Source organism: Mesoplodon densirostris, chromosome 16 (genome assembly GCF_025265405.1).
Source record: "Mesoplodon densirostris isolate mMesDen1 chromosome 16, mMesDen1 primary haplotype, whole genome shotgun sequence".
NCBI classification, from domain to species: domain Eukaryota; kingdom Metazoa; phylum Chordata; class Mammalia; order Artiodactyla; family Ziphiidae; genus Mesoplodon; species Mesoplodon densirostris.
Window position 1 is genome coordinate 21421226 of NC_082676.1, and position 11174 is coordinate 21432399.

Sequence of the window (11174 nt, forward strand, 5' to 3'; positions counted from 1 at the left end):
ACATCCTTAGCAAGAGATGAGACCCCCAAACGTTCTCAAGAACCTCTAGGAGCACTTCTAGGCCAAATAGGGAGCCAGTTAGTGGCAAAATCAGATTAAAGGTGTTGCCTTTCAACACAAGCCATTTTCTCAGACATCTGAAGGAATCCATCATTAAACTGAGAAAGTGAGGAGGAGCAGAACAGAGTAAAAATAAGTGAATGTAAGTTTAAGAACTACATCTAAGTATACTAATACGGAAAAATCTCCAAGATATATATTTAAGAGAAATAAGGCAGTGCAGTTTATAGGAACTCCCTTTTAGAAAGGGGGTGGGGAGAAAATATTTATGGGTTTTTTTGTATTTTCATGCAGATGGACAAGAAACTAAGAAAAGTGTTTGCCTGTAAAGGAAAGGGACAACGTGAGTGTGTCAGGTGTGGGAGACTTTTTCACTGCATACTTTTTCATATACTTTTTATTTTTTAACCGTGTGAAAGTATTACCTTTTAGGGGGGTGGGAAGCACTATGTATAGGCAATGTAGATTGGATTATTGTTCCCAGTTCTTCACTCCTCTATAATAGGATTATAGAGGAGTGAACATCCATACCATCTGCCATGTAACTTTGTTGGGCCTCTCTCACCATAGACATTGATATTGGGCTTGGCCATGGGACTCACTTTTAGCCAGTGGACTGTTAGCCAGATATGATCTGAGCAGAGGCTTCAAATGTGCCTGTGTGGCTTAGACTGCACTTTTACTCTCCTGCTGTTAGTCATGAGAAGAACATGCCCTGAGTCTAAAGAGGATGAGAGACACATGGAGAAAACCCAACACAAAGTGAAATGGCTGAAAACAACAGAAATTTATTCTCTCACGGTCCTGGATGCTAGAAGTCCAAAATGAAGGTATCAGCAAGCCCGTGCTCTTTCTGAAAGCTCCAGGGGAGAATCTGTTCCTTGCCTTGCTCTCAGCTTCTGGTATTGCTGGCAGTCTTTGGCTTGTAGACCCAACCCTGCACTCTCTGCCTGCATTGTCATGTGGTGTTCTCCTTGTGTGTCTCTGTCTCTGTGTATCTCTTTTCCTCTTCTGATAAAGATACCAGTCATAGGGGGCTTCCCTGGTGGCGCAGTGGTTGAGAGTCTGCCTGCCGATGCAGGGGACACGGGTTCGTGCCCCGGTCTGGGAAAATCCCACATGCCATGGAGCGGCTAGGCCCGTGAGCCATGGCCACTGAGCCTGCGCGTCCGGAGCCTGTGCTCCGCAGCGGAGAGGCCACAGCAGTGAGAGGCCCGCATACAGCCAAAAAAAAAAAAAGATACCAGTCATATTGGATTAAGGACCCACCCTACTTCAGTATGACCTCATCCTAACTAATTACATCTGTACCTCTGCAACAATCTTATTTCCAGATAAGATCACATTCACAGGTACAAGACATTAGGACTTCAACATATCTTTTTGAGGGGCACGACTGAACTTACAGGGTCAACACTAAGTTTTGACGTAATTGTATTGTCAAGAAACCACAAGCCTGGACTCCAAAATTCTATATATATATGACTTGTAAGGTAACCCTAGGATCCCAAACCTGCACCAGGAGGAAGCCGAGTGTGAAAGCTGTGCCACCCCAAGGAGGGGATACTCTCTGAGATCCCCAGGAGGTTCATGGATATAAAAGAACTTCTCAGAGGGCAAGGCCAAGAGCACTGAGAACAGTGGACCATGGAGTTCCCCCAGGAAAGGAGAGGCAGAGAGAGCTCTAACCCAGAAGTTACTCCACTGCCAGGGAAGGAAATCCATAAATTCCTGACCAGCACATTTTGATCATTGCTATCAACCTATGACTGCTGTGTGGGGGGCTTTCAAAAGTGCTAATGCCTGGGTCCCACCCCTAGAGATTCTGCTTTCATCCTATGTGGTGAGACCTGGGCATGGGGAGCTTTCTAATCTCCCCAGATGATGGTAGAAGGAAGTAAAATTTGAGAATCGGTGCTCCAGGGCCTTGCACCTCCAAGTGTGGATTGCAGCCCAGCGGCCTCACCATCACCTGGGAGCTTGTTAGAAATGCAAAACCTCCAGCTCCACCTGAGATCCAGTGAATCAGGAACCTGAATTTTAAGAAGATCCCCAAATGATTCACGTGCATATTAAAATTTGAGAAGCGTGGGTCTGGACCTCTTACCAGCTCTGATTTTTATGTGAGAAGGAAATACAACTTCTGTTTTGCTTAAGGCACTCTCATGTTGGTCTCTGAACTCACACACACACACACACACACACACACACACACACACACACACACACACATACCCCACTACATATACACACTGCACATTTAGGTGATCAGACAATGCATATGCTCTTATTCCTGAGGGAGTCTGCACAGCAGGACTCAGATGATAGAGCCATTAGAAAACTGTTCCAAGGAAATATTTGCTTCCCAGTCTGCCTGATGCTTGGCCAGGAGGGTGTGATGGGAACGGGCCTCAAATTTGGCTGTTGAAGCTCAATATCAAAAAAACAAACAACCCAATCAAAAAATGGGCAGAAGGTCTAAAAAGACATTTCTCCAAAGAAGACAGATGGCCAAGAGGCACATGAAAAGATGCTCAACACCGCTAATTATTAGAGAAATGCAAATCAAAATTACAATGAGGTATCACCTCACACCAGTCAGAATGACCATCATCAGAAAGTCTACAAACAGTAAATGCTGGAGAGGGTGTGGAGAAAAAGGAATCCTCCTAGAGTGTTGGTGGGAATGTAAATTGGTGCAGCCACGATGGAGAACGGTATGGAGGTTCCTTAAAAATAGAGCTACCATATGATCCTGCCATCCCACTTTTGGACATATTTCTGGAGAAAAACATAATTTGAAAAGATACACGCACCCCAATGTTCACTGAAGCACTATTTACAATAGTCAAGACATGGAAGCTACCTAAGTGTCCATTGACAGATGAATGGATAAAGATGTGTTTTGTATATATATATATATATATATATATATATATATTGTCCCCCACTCCCTTAACCCCTGGATGTCCAGTGCAGACGTAGCAGTCCAGCCAGCCTGCCCCTCCTTGACCGAAGCCTGTCTCTGGCCCTGCGTTTGAGATCCCTGCTCCCCACTAATAGAAATGCCTGGATCCTCTCCACTACCTGACTGGTGCCCAGTGGAGTCTGGTTGACTCCCTCCTTCCCTCCAAGGCCCCTAGGTGGGGAACATATTAGTCCCTGGGGTAGGGTTTGTCATTTAACAAAACATGTCCTATGATATAGCATCCTTCTATGTTGCGGGGGGGAACCCCATCGAAATGTCACTTGAAATATGGAGGGCCTGAAAGTACAGCACTAGAGATAAGCCATCATTATCAACTGGGCGGGGAGGTGAGAGTGCAGGGTGGCAGGGAGGGAAGAAGCATTTAGAAATCTACAGGTGGAGAACCTTCTCTCACCGCTGGGGAGCGAGGCACGGCTGGCTCGGGACAGGGTGGCGGCTTCCTCCGGGATCTTGGTGGTTCCCAAAGCACAGAAGTGGGTAAGGGTCCGAAGGGCGTGGAGCCAGGATTCGTCGTAAGAACCGAGGGAACTGAGGGAAACCTGGTTGGGGGGGGAGGGGAAGGGGCGGGTCCTGAGGTGGATTCCCTCCCTCCTCAATTCCTTCGCTGAATGAACCTTGCCGGCCCTATCTGCCTCCCTCGAATTCAGATCGCGAACTCACAGCGGACCCGAGGAGAGCTCAGGAGTTTCTTTTCATCTTCTAGCCATGCACTTTGATGTTGGGGGGTAGAGGTGGGAGATGCAGAGATGGGTCGCATCTTCTCCTGCTGTCTATTTCTCCCGTCGGCCTGAATGCAAGTCTGGGGATGGGTGTATTGCCCACGAGGGGGCAGGGTTTCCCTTGGGGCGCCTAGGAGCTTGGCTCTCCCGCCTCTGCCTTTCTGGGCCCGCGCAGGGTGACGGGTGGGGGACCCGGGGTGCAGGGAGCTGAGCACAAAGCCGGGAGCTAGGACGCAGTGCAGCGGCTCCAGGCGAGTCCGCGGAGATGGCAGCCGCTGTCCGGGGCCTGCCTGGTGTCTCATTTGTCCTTTTAGAGACGGGAAGGACGGAGCTGGTGCAGTGTGACGCTCCCTCCTTCCCTTCCACTGCAGAAGTCAGGGCTTTTTCTGAAGGCTACAGACCGAGCTCCGACTCAGATCGTACCCGAGGGTGGGTGGACCTGCGGAGGAGCAGCGAAGGCGGGGCAAGGGCGGTGAACGGTCAGTTTTCCCGGCCCGGGAGGCATCAGAGAGCGTAGAGGGACGGGAAGCTGAGAATCCTCTAGTCAGATCTGGATCCTGACTCGCGACAATAGTGACAAAGGGGCATCAGGTGGATGACAGCGGACATCTCAAATGGCCCGTTCAAATCGTCAGAGCCGCAGGCGGCCGAGGGGACCGAACTTTATCCCCCTTGCGCTTCCACACTTGTTGGATGGCTGCAGAAGCAGGCGGTGCGAGGTCACCTCTGTTGCAGGCACGCGCTCAGGGATGCTCTGCACACACAGGCAAGCACAGGCATTCATCAAAGCTCTCACAAGACACAGATACAGCCTCCCACCCCCAACCCCGCACATCTTCGTGTAGGCGCTCTCTCTCACACAAGCACTCACTGACCCATGCCATGGCAGCGGGCAGGGAGAAATGGCCACTGTGCATAGGCATTCTCCTCTTTCTTTCCTGCGCGCCCATTGCACCTGGAGAAATCGTTCCAAACGAGGGCTCTGCCTTGGTGGGAGAGATCAAGAACCTCCCACCGTGGCTTCTCTCCCAGTGAGAATGGCCTAGCATTCCTGAGCTCCCAGATTCCATCTGGAGAGTCTGACCTTGATCCATTTCAATGTACCCCGGACTGGCACCCCTGGAAGCAACAGGAGGGCTGCCCTTGCAGTAGGATCTGCATAAAAAAGGACAGGGTCCTCTGGGTAATTTAAGCAAACACATTCTCAAACGGGCTGCTCAAGAAAAGGGGAGACTGGGACATAAACGGCTCTGCCTGGTGAATCTAAACAGCCAGATCTCTTCACTGTGGCTGTGTAAACCCCACCTTGGACTTGAGAGGGTTTCTCCAGGGTGAGAGATGCCTGGGATGCTAGGTTGGCAAACCCTGGGAAATACACAATGGCCCTGCTGACTTCCTTTGTAGCTCTCTTCACAGCCAGCAGTCATACTGTGGATTTCAGAGTCCCAATCTATTGCCTGTCTCTCTGCTAGACTGTAAGCTCCAGGAGGGCAGGGCTGAGTTTCCTGGCAGCCAGCACGGTCCCAGCCCTGGTGGGCTGTCTATAAATATTTGTTGAACAACTCTGTAGGGCTTTTGTACATAAGCAAAACTTTTTCTTCCTTCTTTATTTTAGGATTGGAGTTCGAGTGTCCACCAAATTCTCAGGTGGATCCAACCCCCGGGGAAAGATTTGGTGGGGGGGAAGCCTAGTCCTGGTGGTTGGGGAGCCAAGGTCACACCGAAACCGTGGGCGCACCACCACGTGCTCCTTTGCCTGAGTCCCCCAAGTACTCAGAAAGCTTCCCCTTGGTGCTGAGCACCCCTCACGCTCCCCAGAGCTCTCCAGGGACTCTTTAAACTACAGCTGCTTCTCCATCCCCACTTGCTTTATGCGGCGGGCCAGAGCCGGTTCCCTCGCCACCCAGCGCCAGGATTCCCGCGGGTACGAAAATGCAGAACTGAGACAGGGCCACGAGCGCCTTTGTTTCTTCTTTATTTGCGGATATAATTATGCACCGCACTCTAAATTAGAGATAGATTTTTTTTCTGATATACATTTCATCTTATTCACCACGAGCACACCACACGCACAGCAGAACAGTTCCACAACCTGATAAATTGCACAAGATGAGTTTGGATTCCTGAAAACCAACCGGCAGGCAAGCCGGCCCTGCCGGGGCTTCTCGCTTCCCCGCTTCGGCAAAGGAAATCTCCCACCCGAAACAGATTTCCCGGCCAGCCTTTCCCGCTGAAGGGTTGAAATGTCTCCGGAATGGGTATCGTTCTTGCTGGAAATGGCTAGACTCTGCAGATTCCAAGCACTGATGGCTGTGAAATGTGCCCGCAAGGTCAAGTTTCTGCGCCTGCGAGTTGGGCCCCCTCTCCCTCCCTTCCCACCCCCCCTCGGTGACAGGGACCAAAGTGTCGGGGCCCCTCCTGGAAGGACAGAAAACCCTGCCCACAGATGCGCCACTGCCTCCCCCGAAACCAGGGTGTTGTGGAAAAGAAAGGACAACAGAAATGCAGACGCAATGGATTGTGGATCCCTATCCCCTCCCGCCCCCAACCCCCAAAATCAGAAACGGGGAGCCAGAGATGTTTAAAGCTTGGCTTCCCAAGCGCGGCAGCAGGGCGCACGGGTTTGTTGGGGGAAGGGTGGGTGGGGAGGCCGGGAGAGCGCGGGAGGGTGGCCGGGGCTGGCCCTAGCGCCCTAGTCCTCCGCGTTGGTTCGGTAGGCCTCAATGAGGCCCTCCAGCGAGTGCACGAAGCCGGACACGCTGCAGATGCCGCCGATGACGAAGATGGCGACGTCGAAGAAGACCTGGTGCCACAGCAGCTTGCGCCAGAGCAGGCGCAGGTGGAAGAGGCTGGGCAGCAGGAAGCAGAGGCCGGCGCCCGTGAGGCTGCCGGTGAGGCCCATAAGCAGCGCGAAGTGCGGCACGTAGATGGCCATGAGCAGCGTGAAGACGACCAGCGCGCAGCGCAGCGTCAGGCCCCACGACTTGAGGCGCCCGTCGCCGCCGTAGCAGGCGGGAAAGAAGGCGCGGCTGCCTTCCTGGAAGAGCGACTTCTCCAGCACCTCGACAGCAGCGAAGAAGGGCAACGGGTAGGACAGCAGGGCCTTGGCCACCAGGAAGACGTTGACCACGGCGCGGATGGAACCGGGCAGGTTATCCGTGATGACCTCCTTGGTCTCATCGGCCCAGGTGAGGTAGGCGACGAGCGCGAAGAGGCCTTTGAGCACGCAGGCGGCGATGTGCGTCCAGTTCATCATGCAGTGGAACTCGCTGGGCTGCTGCATGTTGCCCTCCAGCGAAGGCAGGAAGATCTGCGACGTGTAGCTGAACACGATGATGCCAATGGAGATGGGAAACTTCTTGACGTCGATATAGAACTTGACCTTCTCCCAGGCCCAATCGCGCGCCCTCGATAAGCAGTAGGCAATGACCAGAATGTTGATGACGAAGTGGGCCAAAGTGCACAGCAGGCTGAACTTGGACACGGCCTTGAGGTTCTTAAGGAAGGCGCAGGGCAGCAGCGCCGCCGTGGCGATGATGGACCAGGACTTCTGCGACACGGGCAGCCCTGGGAAGCTGTTGTACATGAGGTTGCCGCTCACCACCACGTACAGGATGCAAGTCATCACCAGCTCGATGATCTGCGCCACGTTCACTACGCGGCCGCCCAGCGTGGGGAAGCGCGGAGCGCAGCAAGCGTTGGCGATGGCCACATACGAGTCCCGCACGCGTACCACCTCGCCGTCCTCGTTCTCCTCGTACAGGCATGCGATGAGGATCTTGCCAGTGTAGCAGCACACCACGGCGGCGAAGATGATGAGGAACAATCCCAGGTAGCCGCCGTGCAGGATGGCGTAGGGCAGGCCCAGCACGAACATGCCCTGCGGAACGAAAAGGCAACCAGACCCGGGAGCTCAGTGTTTGCTGTATCGGAATACGGGGTCTGGGAGAGTGACTTAAGGGTGTAGCCGGAAGGGGGCGCTAAGTGGGAACTGGGCCTAAGCCCTGGGAGGAGAGGGTAAGGATAGGCTGGAGTGGAGGTGTAGAGTAAGCTGGGAGGTAGGGAGGGGGCTGAGTAAGGGGTCAAGCCGCAAAGAGGGAAGGGGTACGAGGAGATACCTGGGGGTGGTTCGGAAAAAGATGAGAAGGGGCTGGAGGGAGTTGACCGGAAAAGGACGAGGAGAAAGGTAGAGAGCTGGGCCTGAGCCACTAGGAAAAGGGGATGCAGAGTCTAAGGTGGGGCTGGAATGGGGTGCAAGGAAGCCAATGAGGGGAACGCAGATGCCTAAGGGCCGAACTGGAGAGGGAAACCGTTGAAAGCGGCAGCGGGAGAGAAAGGAGACGGGGTGGGGAGGAAGGGGGCTGAGCGTGGGGCAAGCGGCAGGGAGGCAAGACCAGTGAGAACGTGGGGTTTGCTGGCGAAGGGCTTTGGGTGGGGTGAGGCCAGAGGCGTGGGGACGGGGAGACAGGGTTGGGCAGTCTTAGGGCCAGGCCGAAACTGGGGCGGAGAGACCGATCCCTAAGGAAGGGGACTAAGTGGTAGAGGCGAGCAGGATTAGGGGCCTACGGGGAAAGCGCAAGCGCTTTGTGAACGGCAAACCCAAGCGGGAGTCAATAACCAGAACCTGGGGAACGGGCGGGCAGAGCTGTGGAAGAAGGGTTTAGAATCCACACAGGGAAGCAAAGCTAACGAAATCCAGGGTTCCCGAGGCTTGCAGGCCTCCAGCCTTCCACCCTGGCCTCCATCAAGGCCTACGGAACGGGGTCTTTGAAGATGCCCCAGGTGAAGGCGGGGGCGGCAACCGAACCTGGTGCGTGCCCCCGGTCCCTGGTTGCGCTTGGCCGTCCGGCCCGGCCCTGGAGCGGAAGGCGCCTCGGGTCGGGTCACTTACTGAGCAGGGCCCCGAGGAGCCCCGCGGAGCCCGGGTCCCAAGACAACCCCATCTCGGCCTCCAGCTCCCGGGAAACCCACGTTCTGCGCCCCAACGACCTGTGCGCTCCGGGGACTCCAAGGGTGGGAGATGGGAGGCAAGCCGCAGGACCCGGGGACGCGTGGGGCGGAGGCCCTCTCTGTCCCTCGGGCTGCGGGCTGCTCGCCTTCTCCAGCTCCCGGGGTCGTTGTGCAGGTTCCAAACCCGCTCCCGGTGGAGTCCGGCGCCGCCTGGTGGGGACTGAGGGTTGAGAGCAGGGGTGACGGGATGGTGGGCCTGGAGACCAGAGGCGGTTCAGAGCATCTGGAGGCGGCTTCGCCAGGGTCACACGCGGAGAAGCTTTTTGCGGTGTAGCCGGGATTTCGAGAGAGAGGGGTGTCTGTGCGCAGGTAGCGCTGAGGTACCAGGGACCATATTGTGCTTTTGTGGTCATACGTATGTGTGTGTGTGTGCATGTTTGTGTATACCTGTTTGTCCCCGACAGGGCTGCACCTGAGAGAGCGGGTGGATGCTGTATGCATGAGTTTGTGCATGTGTGCGTGTGTTATGTTCAGACGGGTTTATGTGTGTGCCCTTGGTATGTACAGGTATGTGTTTCTGTGTGGGGGAGGTGTAGGGGTGTATGAAGGTGCATTTGAGGATAATTCTGTGGTCTATATATAGATGAATGTCGTGTGCACCTGTGACCGGCGTTTCTTCGGGGGAGGGGGGCTGTGGGCATGTGTGCCTGCTTATGTGCATGCGCGCTGTCTATGCGTGTGTGTCTTGTGTGTCGGGGGGTGGGGAGACTCCCAGCTCAGCTCTTTCCCCCTCTCCTTTTCTGCCGAAAATGCAGCTGTGAATCCATTCCGGAGTCCCAGGCCATACTGTTCCCTCCAATCCTGATTTTCTTTCTCCCTCACCCCTCCCCACTTCCCCTCCTCCTGTTTCCCTCGCTTCAGGCAGGGTCTCCGGGAAAGCGTCTCTAACCGAACCTCAGCCTAGCGGTCCGGCGGCCGGAGATGAGGGAGGGGGCCGGATGGGGGGTGGGGAGACACCTCCTGGGGTCGTAGATCCCCGCGCAGGGCTGGAAGGGATGGGGGAAGGCGAGATTCCTGGTACAGGAAGGGGTCTTGAGGCTGAGATCTCCAGGCGACTCTACTGCGAGTAGAGCCTGGTGCGCAGATCTGGGGGGGGGGGGGGGGGGGCGGGGCGGGGAGAGAGGTAAAGCTTGGAATCCCGCGCTCACCTGGATAGCGTTGGTCACGTTCCAGCCCGCCTCCCACGCCGTGATCTTGGGCTTGTCGTGGCCCCCGAACTCGCCACCAGCTCCCAGGGCCTGGTCCTTGGAGCCCGAGGGCGGCAGGGGCGCGCCACCGCCTCGCTGGTAATGGATGTCTCCCTCGACGGGCGGTTCAGCGCCCTCGTCCCCGCAGGGCTCGCCCTCAGTTTTCAGGATGTCCATCTGCAGGCCCTGACGGTGCTCAAAGTCGAGGTCGTCGCAGTGCGCGAAGCCCACCGCCTCCTCGTCGGTGGCCGCCTGAAAACCCATCCTGGCGAACATGCCGCTCACCTTGGCCTGGGACTTGTTGGACACGGACGTGGCCACGTTGGACAGCTTGCTGCGGAGCAGGGTGGCCATGGTGGCAGCGGGGCCCAAGAAAAGGACAGAAGGGGCTGGGGACGCGGGGGACGCACGGCAAGGCGGTGAGGGCCACGGGGGCGAGAGACCGCTATCTTCGCTCGCTTTCCCCGCGGCGCCCCGAGGCGCTCTGGCTCATGACCCCCTCGGCTGACGTCTGAGGCTCGCTCAAGGCCGACCCGGCAGGCGGGCAGCGGGGCTGGCGGAGCGGCGGTGGCGATTGCACTGCGGAGCTGCCGCGGGGCGCGGGCTGGGCTGCGGAGGGCGGCGGTGGCGGCGGCGGCGTCAGAGCATCTACGCGAAGCTGGCGCGGCGCCCCCAACCGCGCGCAGCCCAAAGCGCTCCCGCCCCTCGCAATCAGGCGGGGGCGGAGGGGCTGGGGAGGGAGAAACTCCGGGAGGTAGGAGGAGTGAGGAGAGGGCAAGGAGAAGAGAAAGGGGGCACCAAGGGACTCCGGAGAACCGAGATGGGGACAGGAGAAGGGCGCCCACGGAAGGGAGCAGGAGGGAGCGCGCGAAGGAGGGGTGTGGAGGGCGGGGTGGGGGCCGGAGTGCTGCATTTCTGGAGGAGGTGCTAAACTCCGATCCTGGCCCTTCCCACCTCGCCGCCGCAGGGAGGGAGGGGGCCCGAGCGGGCAGATCCTCTTGGTCCCCTGTCCCTGGCTACCCCCTCCAGAGTTCGCGAGCCTTTCAGCCCCAGATCCTCTGGCCAAGGACTGGTCTAGACTCCCAGAAAGGCAGCAGGACAGTTACCTGTCTCCGGCGGCCCAGGCTGTCTGGGCATCGCTCTGTCTCCCTGGCACCCATCACCAGCGCTTCAACCTGGTCGCGAGCCCCCCTTGAAGGCAGAAGTGTC

At 56.4% G+C, this 11174-nt stretch overlaps 1 protein-coding gene across 1 annotated transcript; it reads right to left on the reverse strand.

The window, feature by feature from the left end:
• Positions 1–6460: 6460 nt before the first annotated feature.
• SLC32A1 (solute carrier family 32 member 1) lies at positions 6461–10319 on the reverse strand. The gene is made up of 2 exons (XM_060079060.1): positions 9927–10319; positions 6461–7648 (listed from the first exon to the last, which is right to left on the reverse strand). The coding sequence occupies exons 1-2, from the start codon at positions 10317–10319 to the stop codon at positions 6461–6463; spliced, it is 1581 nt and encodes a 526-aa protein (XP_059935043.1).
• Positions 10320–11174: the final 855 nt, after the last annotated feature.